The sequence below is a fragment of the Ammospiza caudacuta genome, chromosome 1 (assembly GCF_027887145.1).
Source record: "Ammospiza caudacuta isolate bAmmCau1 chromosome 1, bAmmCau1.pri, whole genome shotgun sequence".
Lineage (NCBI taxonomy): Eukaryota > Metazoa > Chordata > Aves > Passeriformes > Passerellidae > Ammospiza > Ammospiza caudacuta.
In genome coordinates this window covers 129,963,852-129,979,325 of record NC_080593.1, presented here as the reverse complement: position 1 = coordinate 129,979,325, position 15,474 = coordinate 129,963,852, and the positions used below count along the sequence as shown (strand labels likewise).

Below are 15,474 nucleotides of genomic sequence, written 5' to 3'. Positions count from 1 at the left end.
AGATATTAACATTCATGGCAAAGCAGTTTTGGTAAGAATTTCCCATTTTTAAATGTTATCTTCCTTTCAAGAGTCAAGAAACATAGTTAAAGATTTACAGCCTATTTATTATTTAGAAAATATTAATTATTTGATGCCTTAAAATAATTCTATGAAGTTACTTTATCATTGTTTTTATGAAAGAAAAGATTATTTAATATGCTACAGGATTTCTGCAATGTGTAAGGGACTAAGTTCAAAGTATCTTTTTGAAAACAAAGCCTTTGTATTTTGAATATTTCCCTTAAAATGAAAATGAGACTTGATTTTTTATTTCCATACAGCATATGCAAGTTTCTATTTTTGGAGGAGACAATTGAAAAATTGTATTTCTTATTGTACATATACAATATACTAAGTTGGACTTGATGAGCTCAAAGGGCTTTTCCAACATAGTTAATTCTGTGATACCTCTCCAAGGAGAACGTTTTACTTTACTAAAGCATCTTTTATTTTTTGTAGTTTTATGGGGCTGTATCTTCACATCCTTTCTGTAAAGTTTTCTAGACAAGTATTAAGACAGTGCTAAGACTTGTTAGTTACGTTTCACCTCCCTACTGATGTAGTTCCAGAGGAATAGGCTGAGCAATGTTGAAGCAGGATCTGAAGTAACAGAAATAGAAAAATGTTTTTTGAGGTCTTTGTTAAGGAACCCTGAACTACTTTGCTTTAGTTTGGTCAAATTTGATAGAAAATGAAACATTTTTTTCCTGCACATAGTACTATAAAAATATTATGTAACATTCAGTAACAAAATATTTTTCATATTACATGTAGTAACAATGGTGAGGGGAAAAAAAGAGATAAACGTAATAGTGCAGAATGTGTGGGCATAATTTACAGTTTAAAGTACCTACGTAAAAGAGAATGTTTTATTAAAATACATGAGTCATTCCCTAATTCTTTGGACAGCAGCATTAATTTAGCTCTCTTCTTAAACTGTTTTTCAAACTTTTCTTTCTACTGTGTGTCTGCCATGGAGGTTAAATTCTGACTCTATGAAATACTTGTTTTGTCAAAACCCTAAACACTCCCTTTTGTGGGGTACCTGCACTTACTAGAATTCATCCTAATATTTGACCGGTAGACAAAGCAAAGTTAATATGCTTTTTATTCTCAGTATAGTTTCTAGATTTTTACTTTCATTTAACCTTTCTTAATATCACCTACTGCAAAATGAATGCAGTGTGCCATTGTTTTAAGTATTTTACTGATGTGATTAGAATAAATACTAATTTGTGTTAGAAAAGCAAAGAAATAAGTTCCTTAAGACATTCTGTATTCAAATGCTTCCCCTTCTGGATATTCTATTAGAAATACAATTTGTCTTTTAATTTTATAATTTTATCAAGACACTTAATAAATCTGGCACAAGAATGCTTTGCTCTGTACATAATTCTTTGCACACATCAACACACACAAATATATCTCCTTCCTCAATGTTTTTCATATTCCATGTACTCTGTTGTTGAAGCCTTAACTTTTTCTTGGAAGCCCTTTGCAAGTCCTCCTGGCAGATGTTATGAATCAGATAGGATGATCAGAAGTCTCAACAATTTTACTGTATCTTTGTTTGTCCTTTCTTTCACCTTTCCTTTACTGCACTATCTTGTCTGTCTGATTCTCGCAGGAGACATGGATTACAACTGGTTGGACCATACGTCTTGGCATAGCAGTGAGGCATCCCCAATGTCTTTGGTGAGACATGTGGAGCCTTACCATTTAGTTGCCTTTATCATTTTACATTTCCTTGGTTTTATTTACACCTTTGCATGTTTTCTTTTTTTGTATCCTTTTTTATCCCACACCTATAGGGGACAGTCAAAGGGGAAAAAGAAAAACTAGTGAGCAGGCAGTTTTGTCGGATTCTAACGCCTTATCCGAGAGGCAAAAGAAAATGGTGTGCTTTGGTGGCCACTCCTTGGAAGAGGACTTGGAATGGTCTGAGCCTCAGATAAAAGACTCTGGGGTAGATACGTGTAGTAGCACCACTCTAAACGAGGAACATAGCCATAGTGAGAAGGTACTGAGATTATGGAGCCTGCATTTTAACCTGCTCATTTGGTCTTTGTTTGCTCTCTGTCACTCATTAAAATAGCGCATAAAATAAAAGATAGGGTGTTTCTAGAGGCAATATAGCATTTCTTAAGGTGCAGAAAAGAAAAACAAATGAAAAGTCTTTGCATGCTTGCAGCTTTTACTGTTTGGCAGACTAAGAAAAAAATTGAGAGGCATAAAGGAATATTGTTCTTATGGTTGCAAATTAGCATATCTTGATATTACCTTCAAGAACAAAGTATTTAACAATAAGGATTCTACCAATTGGCTTATTTGATTTACTATTTCCAAACTCCTGGGGCTGAAATTAAATTAATAGCTGAAACCCCAGGTGAAAAAGGGAGAAAATTGGGTCTCTCTGCACAGAAAAGTTGTTTTTCTTTTTTCCCTTTCACTGTCATAGTTGTTCATTTGTTTTGTTGCCATGTAATTTTGTGCAGTACTGTGCAGAATTAAAGGCTTTGCCATCTGCTTTTGTATTTTTTATTTTTGCTTTCTGTTTGGTGGAGATTATGATAAATCTTTTTAGAGTTATTAGTGGTAATGGGAGCAAATTTATCTGTGCCTGCTAATTTTGCATGAAATAGAGCATGAAATAATATTTTTCTGTGAGAAAGTACTATGATTACACAAAAGAAAATCTGAACAATTCATTAATTAGGCCAATAGACAAGTATAACTGTGCCCATGTATAGTAATGGAATAATAATGCTCACTGTAACTGTGCATCATGTGTGAATTAATTATTCCAAGAAAGAAACAGAGTATTAAAATTAATCAATGAATATACCTTTTACCAGTATTTTTAAATTTGAATCTGCTACTACTCAGAGAAAGTAAAACACTAAAAATATTTGTTGGTCTTGGATAAAAATTGAAATGTTTGAAGTAGTGGAAAAATAAGATATTTATGATATCAAACTTTCAGTTTGAGTTAAACTTCTTTTCCAGTATTATTCTTATACTAGATTTTTAGCAAAGTTTTTCTCAGTACTCAGGTATAAATCTCATTGTGTGTAGATAACTATGGGTATTTGTCTATATCTGTCAAATCAAGATTGAAAGATCATTCTAGATGTTTACAAATTTGATTTAGTAAAATAGATAATGGTATTAAATATTAGACATCCATTTTGATGAATGATATGTCCAAATAAATATTTTCCGGCACAGTTTTCTGTCATTTTTATATTAAAGTTTAGTGTAATCATAATACTTCCATAGCATTTTTAAAATATATCAGCAAATGAAAAGTATTACTGAAATATTTTTCATTAAAATGCTATTCACTGTATTTTCCATTAACACCATATGATAGCATCCAGTAACTTGGCAGCCATCCAAAGATGGAGATCGTCTCATTGGTCGGATTTTGTTAAATAAGCGACTGAAAGATGGAAGTGTGCCTAGAGATTCAGGAGCAATGCTTGGATTGAAGGTTGGTGATGAACAATATTGAAACTAACAACTCAGTTAAACTAGCTACTTTCATAATTAAAGCATTCTCATACCATATAGTGCATGCATACCAATATTGATAATGCCTTACCATTCTCAAAATTAAAATGTAGACATAATATATTAATTTACCTGCAGTAATTTTGTAGGGTCCTTGGCAGAACTAAAAAATTGTGTCTTTCTGAAAGACTAGACATGTTTTTAGATGTTTTCTGAGGACGTCTTCTCAGCAAAGTGCAAATTGCACCCTTGCTAGGAAAGCCAAGTCCTGTCTGTCTTCTTCAGTAGGGAGCATTGCACCATGGTATTACTTCTATTTCCCAAGAAAGAGAAGAAAAGTGAAAAAAAAAATTTCCCTTTTTGAAGACCTGGGGGCCATCTGTGAGTTAATGACATTTCAGTCCAGATCAGAGTATGCCAATTGAACTTCCTCTTTGAATTTTTCTCTCCAACGATTGTTGGATTTGCCACAGTTTAAAAACAAAAAACGGAAAATTGTTTAGTATTTTTGGTTTTTATCACAAAATGTACTCTTTTTAATGTGTTAACATCTTTTTCACGATGCAGTGCTCTTTAAATACATTATTAATTATTTCTAGCTCATATATTAATCTCAATTTTTTGTGATATTATTATTTGCAGTCCCAGAAATGCTAGTACAAGAATGAGAACAAACTATAAACAGTGAAAGAAACAAACATGTATTTATTTTGATTCCATACCATTGCTGTGAGAAATTATAAAGGAGTTTAAATTTTCTGTTCTCCTTTAGCATGACTCCTACTTCACCTCAGGTATACAGATTATGTTATTGTCACACCCAGTGAGTAAGGATTGAATCAGTGTGGTTATGTATTACATATGCTAACATATTTTGCAAAGATTTAAATTTTTTATTTAATTAATAAATAATTTTATTTGAAGTCAATGGAGAAGCCAGTTGAACATCAAGTTTTAAATATTTATTTCTGTCTTGTCGGAAAATGCAAGAGAAAAGATTAACAGTGCCATTAGGAAGCACTTTTTGTTTAAACATCTATGTTAAAATTTCTCAAATCTCATATTATGAAGATGAACTCTTCAGTGAGATTTATTAATAGTTCAGATTCAAGAGTAACTACTTTTTAATCTCAATAGACATCTGGAAAGAGTGATTTCCAACAGTTATCCCTGACCTGAATTTTCAAGTATTTACATATTGAAAGTAAACTAAACTGGATTTAGTATTACAAATTTTAAATCCCAGTATGAAGGTCATTAAGAAACTTCAAGAATTTGAAGATTATTTAGTTATTACTGATTCTGACATGTAAGTCTGATTGTAAGATAAATATTAAGGTCAAACCTGTTGAAGTTCCCTGTAGAGAAAGCCACATCCTGTCTGGACTTTCAGTGTGACAAGTGTTTTCATCTGACTTGCCAAGCCAAAGGGAATTTCATTGCTTACTGTGAACATCCTGAGTTGAGTTACATTAATATATCTTTTCCCAGTTAAAAAAATAGCGAAGTGAGCAATTAAATGACCAATAACTTACATTGTTTTGGGTGGTAATTTACAATACAATGAGATACTATACATGTATTTGCTAAAATTTAAAAGCTTTAGGATTCTCTGTTTGCATTGTTTTTCAATTGTACACATTGCCAGAATAGCTACAAAAATAACCTGCCATAGCCAAACTTGTGTGGTGTTTGTTCCAAGTGTATATGTATTACCTGGACTATGTAAAACCCAAGGAAAAAGCTGAATTCTTTCTATTGCCAGAACATTTAAATAATCTAAAGAAATTTTCATACTGTGAAAATACTTCCTATTTGAAACAGGTAGTAGGAGGAAAGATGACTGAATCAGGTCGACTCTGCGCATTTATCACCAAAGTTAAAAAAGGAAGCTTAGCTGATACAGTGGGGCATCTTAGACCAGGTATGTATCTACTACAGATCTATACTGCTAAGTTTCTTTTCTGAAGGTGGTAACAAGTGAGCAAGTTTAATTACATGTGAAATTATATTGAATAGATGTGATGAAATACTGCAGAATTCGACCTGACACTGTTACTAGATGGTTGTTTTTATAAAATATAAATTCTCATGCTATTCAAAAAATATTTTCATATTTTTGCTCAGTTTTATACTCAAAGTAATATTCTGTTGATGCCCTCCCCAGTCATTTTGTGGTGTATATTTTGTTTAGTGCAAACCAAGCTGTGACAAAGATATGAGCAGAACCACCTTACCTAGGAAGCTGCTTCTGTTTCAACATACAAACCATAGATTGCTACACTGGATGTTCAAGAAATATTAGCATATGAACTATCTGAACCAAATTGATGAGATATGACGTTTTAGTTATGAATTTTCTAAAGAGCATGTTGGGATTTCTGTAAGCCACAGCTGCCAAAGCAAGTAAGAGCACCATCTGAGTCAGTAGGGGTCCTACTGATTATATTATTGTTTCACAGAACTTTACATGTTTGAGGCTGAGCTGCAGAAAACCCTTAATACTCAGGTTTTTCCTGCATGAAGGCCTCCAAACTTGTTCTATAATACAGGTTTCACAATCCAATAAACTGAGAGTAGAATGGGTTAAATAGTAGTTGTAAGTGGTGTCCACAGCAAACTTCCTAAGCAAGGTGTTATTACTTACAGGTGATGAAGTATTAGAATGGAATGGAAGGATACTACAAGGAGCCACCTTTGAGGAGGTGTATAATATCATTTTAGAATCCAAACCTGAGCCACAAGTAGAGCTTGTAGTTTCAAGACCAATAGGGTAAGTAATTTCATGTGCTTTATATTATATATTATAAAATTGTTCACTTTTAGGATGGAGTATTTCAAACATTCATTGACATTGTAAAAAGAAAAATCTTACGCAAAATTCTGTAAACCAAAAATGTAGCTAGAATGATAGATCATGCCAGTGAGTAAAAAGAGCTGGTGTGAAATCTGTGTTCTCAGAGTCTCGGGCATCATCTGCTGTTATGGTTAAAAAATATGTTTCCTTCTCTGGCTTTTCAGTTGGTGAGCCAGCCTATATTGGCTCTGAAACTGTGGTTATACTGGTTGTTGTGATTCTTGACTGTTGATTTTTATTTCTCTATCCCCATTTTTTATAATACATAAGTAAAATTATGAGATCATAATTAGTCTATGAACTGATGATGAACTCCATTTATTGACAATCTGCAATGTAGAATTTTGTTTGAAATATAATATGCTAATGAAAAGATCAATATGCTTTGGAATGTCTTGATCCACATTTACATCACCTTCATCTATCGAACTATTAAATTATCGCTTGATATGCAATACAGAACATACTTAAATGAATAGTTAGAATTGTATAGGACTTTTTCTTTAGTGCTGTACATTGCCCATTCTTATTAAGCTTCAAACCTACCTCTCAATGTCTAAACTTTTTTTTTTCTTGCATAGCAGTAGCTGCTTTGTTGTATTGGACTGTACTTCCTCTTCTTCAACTGTTCTTTTTCTTCCAAATTCCTAGACCCTAAAGGCAGATGTATCACATTTTTAATTCTCCATTGGAAGTTCCATATGTGGTCACATCAGGGTTGTGAAGAGGGGAATGATTATCACTGATTTTGAAGATATTTACAGTTATTAAGAATTTTCTTTTTTTCCCCCAGAATTTTTTGTGATATATGGGACACAGAACTGGACAGGGTGATAGGTAATATCATCTAGATTCTCTTTTCCATTTTAGGTTGGACCAGGTGATCTTTCAAGATCACTTCCAACCTGGCCTGTTTTAGGATTTTATAATCACATTTAAATAAATATATGTATCCCTTTATTTTGTATAAGATGCACATTAACTTAATATAAGAAATCATGACTAAAAATTAAGAAGTACTAAAAAAATCTAGAACTATATAATCTGAGAATGGCATTTCAGTGAGGATGACACTGTTAGAGTTTCAGCTATAATAGGAACTTATTGGGTTGGACACATCAGGAACTTAAGGTGTAGGAATTTAATTTGGTATGCCAATTTTAAACAAACTTGATAATAACAAAAGCTAGCTTTATGTTGTCACTGAGATGAGAGGTTATGTCCTGCATACATATGGAATTGCAACCCCTTTAGGGTAATGACTGTATCGTCTGTCATGTCTTTGCACAACTTGGGAGGTGTGGGTATAATAGTAATGCTAAGGGACAGACTGCATTACTTGTCTCAGAAAAGGAGGTCCCAAATTAATTTCATGCACAAATCTTCCATAGTATCTCTCTAATAGAAGTTTAGAGCAAAAGTTTCTCAGAACAACTCACATCTTGAAAAAACCTATTTTTAAAAATCCTTCTGCATTCTTTTCATTGTGTAAAATCTCCTGTATTATTTCTTGTGCTTTTATATTTCCTGCCTCTTTTTCAGCTTCCTTATCATCATGCCCTCCATTATGTTGCTGTCACTTGAGCAGCTCATCTATAATTCCTTAAACCAAGTGTTGTTGGCTCTCAAGATGCCTTTTTCTGCATAACCACTTACCTCATAGTCTGAAGAACTGAGCTAGATCAGTGATAAAAGATCAGTGTGTTTGATTCCCAGTGTCAGTTTGCAGTATATGTAAAAGAGTCTCAGTGATGAATACTTCCTACAAATTGCTAGGTTTTAGATTTTGGTTAGGTGTGTGTAACTCTTAGGAGTTTGATATTAACAGCATAATGTCAGAAATGTTTTTCATGAGGTTAGAGCTGGTGAACTAGAAGAGCTATTACTCTTTTCAGTTTAGATTTATGTTCAGAATCAAATGCACAACAAAAATTAATAAGTCATGTTTGTCCAAGGAACCATAACTTCATAAGATTGTCTTCTGCTCTGGGATGTAAAGTTTCAGTGTATGCACAATATTTAAAGTTTCTTATTTCCTAGATATCAGAAGTGAAATTTATTTTATTAGAATTATCAATGCCCAGTTGAAGGATTTTGCTTTTGGATTGAGATAAATCCTATTATTTATAAGGAGAATTTCTTGATGGTTTCATGGCAACACTTTAAATAGTGCAAGAAATCTTCAGTTACCAGAAATTAACTTAGCGAGAACCTGTTCACATCCTGATATTCTGAGAATAAAACCCAATTCAAGTAAAGACAGTTATTTGTTTTTCTCTTTATTACGGGCTGAGTTTTATGAAAACTGAAGATGACAAGCTAAGCTGACAAGGCAGATAAAATTGAAAGCCATTCTGAAAAAATCCCAACAAAACAAAACATGCCAGTTAATCATGCAATTTATCACTTTTTAAATCTTAGAATAAAATTGATGGCCAAATTGGTAATCAGTGTGAGCTGGCTGTCCCTATAACGGGAACATGTTATTTTCATGGTTTCTTCAGTTTTGGATTTGGAAGAAATAATGCACTGTGTTTTAATAATTACTCTATACAACCTGCTTGCAGTGGAACATGACTTACTATGCAAAGAGTCTTTATGAAACTAATTTTACTTCTCCTCCATCTGTTTATCTCTATGAGAGTTCCTTATAAGAAAAACCATTCACACTACCATGAAATATGGGGATCTGTATGCTTTAGGAGTGTAAATGATAATGTTCAAAGCTCTCAAGTTTATTTTTTCAGCTATCTATAGAAAACTCCTATTCATTCTATTCAGAATGATTTATGTAATATATATGTATTTTTTTTTCCCAAGGTTTTCTTGTCAGACTCATATGGTAGAAGGTTTTTTGTATTTATGAGTTAAGCTCGAGAGTGTAACTCAGAGTCAATTACTAGGCAAGTATTGGATCCTGTTATAAATTCTCCTTATATACAAACTTAAATATTTGCTTCTTCAACAGTGCTTGTGAGTTTCTCACAAATTTTGTGTACTAACAACAGAGATTTTTTTTCTTGTCTGTACTGGGCACTTAGAGCAGTTTCATGCCTTCTGGTTTATTTCAATCATTGGATACTGTGCATCAACTCACTTGGAAAGATTCCTCGTCTACTTAGTAAAGCCGTCTTTCTAGTGAGTCTTGAAAAATATTTGGAAAAGATATACTGAAGGTATTCTGGAAAATTTTTTCTAAAGCAAATGGATACTAAAGAAAATATATAAGTTATTTATGTATCATACTGACTCTTTCATTGTATGAAACAGTAGATATCACTGGAACTTTTTTCATTTCCCCTTCCTTTTCATTTACCTTTGTGGTGGGTTGACTGAGCACCAAAGACTTGCTCTCTCCATTTCCCTCCTCAGCAGGACTTGGGGAGGAAATAAGATGAAAAAGTTTATGAGCCACTCAGTAGTTACCATTGTGGGCAAAACAAACTTGAGGAAGATTAATTTTTTAGGAATTAATAAAATAAAATAATAGTGAGAAATGAAACCAAAACTGAAGCCCCCTTACCCCTACCTCTCTTTTTCCCAGGCTCAAATTCACTCATTTCCCCCTGGTTTTTCTGCCTCCTTCTCCACGAAGCAGTCCATGGCATGGGGAAAGGGACTTGCAGCCAGTCCTCCCCCTCCACTTCTTCCCTGACCTTGGTGTCTGCAATGACTTTTCTCTCATGGCCTTTTTTTCCTCATTGTTTTCTCTCACAGCTGCTGCACAGCTGTTTTGTCCTTTATTAAATATGTTATCACAGAGGCACCCAAGGAGCCAGCTGGGCCCAGCGTGGTGCAGCCACAGCCTCTCCTCGCCATGGCCACCCTCAGGACTGGCTGTGGCCTTGGAGAAACCAACTGCACTGAAACACACAACAGGATTGTAAATATTGGTTTTGCTGTGACTCAGAACTGAAGCTCTTCATCTTGCTCGGTTTTGCTCAAATAGCTCTGAAACTGTTTATTAGCATATTGATAATTTTTATTAGCATACAGTAATGTTTGCCCCCCCAGAGGAATAATATGTTCCTTTGCTTGGGGGGATGTGATTGAGGGATTTAAAATGATGTGGCTCTGCACACAATTTAGTACATGTGCTGCAACATGTCTTGTATATGAACGAATGCAATTTTGCCAGATGAATTTATACATTTTATTTGGTTATGGAAAAGGTAAGATTGAATTTGTGGTTCAAGTTCAGTAAAGAATGTGCTGGGATAGCCATGATTGGCAGCCGAATATCTTTTGGTGAGGGTCCAGTAAATTTAATTAATGTATAATGTCATTGTCAAGCTACTACTCACAGTTTTAGTTTACAGTTAACTCTGAGACTGTTCTTTTATTTACTGAATTATTTTATTTATGACTGTGCAGCCTGTTTCCTACTTCCACCAAATCTTTTCTGTAGGATTTAAGTTGACACTGAAATTATTTATACTGGATAACAGATAATCATCCCAGTAGCTGAAGACAGCCAGCAGATCATGCACCATTCCTGAGGCATTCCATGATGGATTGGGAAGTGTTATAGTTTAACTGAAATTTAAATATGTTGTTAGATGAAGGATCAGCCTGTCTTAATTTTCCTGATTTCAGGGACATTCCCAGAATACCTGACAGCACACATGCACAGCTGGAGTCCAGTAAGTTTCAATTGTGGGGTAGGAAAATCTTCTCTCTCTTTTATGTAAGCACAAATAGAACGAAAAATGTCCTCTGCAGTCAGTATAGGTCTCGTCTTTTTGTCTATATTTGTCTCCATATGTCATCTTACTGTATTATCTATCTACCTTTGTTTAATAATAAGCTATCAAAACAGAATATTGTGATTTAGGTTCAACATTGGTTATAAGCTAAGATGAGTTTTGATTGAAGAAAATATAATTCTAAATAATATAAAAAAACATTAATAGCAATTTTTAATTCCTCTTCTCTTGCTTTGCATTTCAATAGTATCTTATAAACTAAAAATGGGAAAGAAATGTTTTTTGTTTACAGCCTGAGTGATAGCTACTTTGAACTCAGAATACCCTTACTTTATTAGAGCCAATCACTGATACTTAAATTGACTACACCCATATTTCATGTAGGGAAGAATAACTTGTTCTTTGGCTTGGATCTGATAAGATGGATTTCAGCCTGGAGTTATTTTTTATCATTGTTTCAGAACGCTATTATAATAGAAGCCATGAATAAATGAAATGGCATAAGCTTGATTATAATAATATGAAAAACTCCTTCAATGACTTTTTACTCATTGCCCAGTTCTTAAAATTAATTTTATGTTTTGTGAGATGTGGATTGTCTTTTGTATTTACAAAAATACTTCACTTTTCCTCTATGTTTTGTCAAAATTTGACCATTTTCAGACCTTGTAGATTTGAAACAAAATATACAAAATCATTGCGCACGTCTTGATATTTTTGTAAAAATCTAATTAAAAATTAGTTAATTGTATGAGATAATAAATCAGAAGACTGAATTCATTTGACCACAGTGAAGTGTTTATTTTTGGACCTTCAACTTACTGACATAATTACAGTCACAAATATCTGAATAATCTATATTCCATTCTATAAATAAAAGCTCCTGATTGCATCTGATCACCAAAAGATTGAGTATCATCATTTGGTAATTTTAAATAGATTTTAAAAATGGATATTTTTCACAATGTTACTGCATGTTTGGTTATATTTCTACCATTTCTGTTTAAAGAATGTTGAAATATATGCATAACTTCTACTATGTATAAAATATTTTTGTTTATAATTACAGGTTCTAGTTCATTTGAATCTCAAAAAATGGACCGACCTTCTATTTCAGTGACTTCTCCTATGAGTCCTGGCATGTTAAGGGATGTTCCACAGTTCTTGTCTGGACAACTTTCAGTATGTAAACATTTCATTGATTTTAATGTTGTACTTTTTGCAGCATATACAACTCTTACTGTAGTGCTAGCTACAGAAATTTCTTGTTAAACTAGCCACATTTTTTGTTTAATGCCATACATCTCAGTCTAGGCAGGAACAGAATTTCATAATCATATTCCTTTTATTAGCTTTTGAAAATTTGATATATACATGTATATGTATCTGATAAGCTAGACATGTAGAGTCAAATTTTCCTAAAGGTCTTATCTTGGCCTCCAGTTATGTTTGTGCTGTTGAGAGTAAACATTTTTAAACTGTCATACTTGTGTGTAGAGTTGGTAGATTTTATTACCTGTGTGCCTGGATGTTACAGCTCGTTATTTCTTATGCACTAACTTTCATATATAACTTCCCCAGATATCCCTCTGATATTTTACTCATGTTGTATTCTTTGTACTGATGTTACTCAGTTTTGTTCTTCACTCTCACTGAGAAGAAAGTTCATTACGTGAATATTTTCTTTTAAAGGATACTTTTTTTGTAATAAACTGAAAAAGTTGGGTTTTGTGCATCTTTCCATGTTATTTAAAATTCCAAAGTGTGATTTTTTAAAAGTGCTCAGGTGAAGCCCGACATATTGAAAAGGAAAGGCAAATGGAAGGGAAGCAGTGCAAAACTCGTGTTTAAGTTTGGAAATGTCACGTTCATGTTACTTCCAAGTTGTATATGTTGAGTGTACCATAAAAATATGCATAAAATCCAAGCAGACTGTTTCTAGGTCTCACAGAAATGGTTTATGGTATGGATAGAGGAGACAGAATATTTTTGTCTCTTCAGTGGCCTTGTTGGCTCCATCTTGCGGTGCATGAGACATTACTTGTTTGCTCATCAGAAAAAACATTTACAATACATAATTTTCTGTAGTTGTTGTACTTAACTACTTTAAAAGATTCAATTGTTTGGATAAATGGAAAACTAAAAATCTTGATTGCAGAATTCAAAGTGCTTTGCAAAAGTACAATGACAAGGGAACATGAACTGTCAGAATACACTGAACAAAGTTTCTAAAAACCTTATTTTTACAAGACAGTAAAAATTGTTGATAGGGGAGACAAAGAAGAAATTTATTTTTTCTAAACTTCATAAAAGATTAGGCTATCAAAAAGTTGTGGCGTCTAGCTCCCAGCAGGAAATTCAAGAGCCAGAGTTAGCTGCTTAGTTGACCAGTGCACACACACGATGGAATAATTATCCAAAAAGAAACCACATAGAACTGACTTTCTCACTTTCTCAGTTTCAGATCAAAATCATGAGTTTAAGATTAGGATTTTTTTAGTAAAGTCAGTAAGTCTTTTGATTTAGGAGCTTCATAGGATTCTGAAGTTCAAGGTATATAATCATAGTATTGGGAAATTTTGAGGTATATTCTATTTTATTGAGAATAACAGAAATCCAAAGGTTTTATTTCTCAGAATGGCATAAAAAATTCAGTGTTTAACTCAAGAAGACATAATTCCTATTTTTATTTCTTTTTTTAATGTTTCAATATATAAATGCCTATTCTAAAATGTTTTTTCCATCCAAGGAAACCCAATAACATTACAAGACATTAGAAAATCTTTGCCTTTTTTTTTGGTGCTTCCTTATCTACTGTTTGCAATTATGTTCAATACTCCCTACTTCATATTATCTCTTTCCCTCAGAGAGCAGCTGATACCTATCTGAGAACACAAAGCTCCAGCTGGATGAAACTGAAGTCAGAAGTCCTCTGTAACTCTCTAAAGTTGCAATTTAGACATCTAAAATTAATAGGCAGTTTGAAAGTTTGGAAGCTGGCCTTGTCTGCCCAGCTAATGACACAATGGAAATAGCTGTATTTCATGTTAATCATGTTAAGGGCACAAACCAGCTCCTGCTGCTGTTGGGTCAAGACTTTGGGAGAGAAGTACTAAACTTTTTGCTTTGCTAGCAAAGATGGCTGTCATAGTGTCTGAGGATGCTCTGCATAGGTGGCAACATGGAGTCTAGGCTATGTATGTATATGTAAATTGCAATGTATAGGCTAATATGCATTTTTAGAAATAGAGGACTTCAGGAGAATTGAAGTATTCTACAGGAAGAGTATTTTCAAAACAATCAATGTAGTTTCTTTTTGGTCTGATCCTTTAAGATAGTTTCGAAAAATTAAAAATGTTGTAACATCAGATTTGGGTGTTTATGTTCTTGAAAGTAGTATGATGAATAGTTTTTCTTCCACTTTTTAATATTTGGGTTTATCATTCTACCATTTTTGGAAGTTTTGAAACTTTAGAAAAGATAGTGAAAAAATCCTGTTTGTAAAGTTAGAGATGTTTTGAAAAATTAGAATAAACTATGAGATTTTCTAATTTTGGATCTTTAACAAAAGTGAAGTAGTAAGGTAAAACTGAATTTTAAAGTTACAAAAAATATTTTATTTTGAATGCCTCAAAATGGATGTGCTTCAGTATTTTTGTTTTCCATGTCTTAATCGTCTCTTTTCTAACAGAACAGTTGATGGATCATATATTCATTCAAAATAGCTAAGTAAGGTAGAAATGAAAGGAAATACTAAATTCTGAATGTAATTGTGAATGTGCTCTTTGTGGGGAGTGCCTAGACAGGAGAATAACTACAGAACCCTGGCAACAAACGAGCTGTAAATTAGTAAATGAGGATGTTGTTTATTGTGGAAGTGGTGGGTCAGTGATATTCTGGTTGATGGTGGCTGAATTCAAGCAGGTGTGATGGATCTGAGGGAACAGATGAAAGGCAAGATTTTGGAAGTGTTTTCTGTATTTTCTGTGCCTTTGAACAGTAGCATGTATCCTGAGGGATTGCTGTTAGTGCAGCTGTGGTTACTGGCATAGGCAGTGAAATACAAAAGCTGTAGGCAGAAATGGAAATAACAATTTGGATGAAAGTCTGAAGTATTTGAATGAATACTGGAGTATAGGCTTATTCAAACAGTACTATAGATCCTTAAAGCATTTTTATATACAAGTTGGTATTTGGAATCTATTTCTTTATGTTCAGTATGGTTTTGGCTGGTTTAGCTGCAGCAATGCCACTGTAGCATTCAGGGATGTCTTTCTCTGTCTGTTCAGTCTTCTGTGTTTTCCTCTGTATTGGCGTTGGTCTGTGTAAATGTTTTCTTTGTGGAGGTCACAGTGT

At 33.4% G+C, this 15,474-nt stretch overlaps 1 protein-coding gene across 1 annotated transcript in view; it reads left to right on the top strand.

Annotated features, from left to right (window-relative positions):
- RIMS2 (regulating synaptic membrane exocytosis 2) overlaps positions 1 to 15,474 on the top strand; it is a 443,432-nt gene that overhangs the window by 229,188 nt on the left and 198,770 nt on the right. Inside the window, exons 6-11 of the mRNA XM_058808280.1 lie at positions 1,854 to 2,062; positions 3,416 to 3,535; positions 5,380 to 5,479; positions 6,205 to 6,328; positions 11,009 to 11,055; positions 12,188 to 12,300. Coding sequence (XP_058664263.1) covers positions 1,854 to 2,062; positions 3,416 to 3,535; positions 5,380 to 5,479; positions 6,205 to 6,328; positions 11,009 to 11,055; positions 12,188 to 12,300 — 713 coding nt within the window. The remainder of the gene's footprint in view (positions 1 to 1,853; positions 2,063 to 3,415; positions 3,536 to 5,379; positions 5,480 to 6,204; positions 6,329 to 11,008; positions 11,056 to 12,187; positions 12,301 to 15,474) is intronic.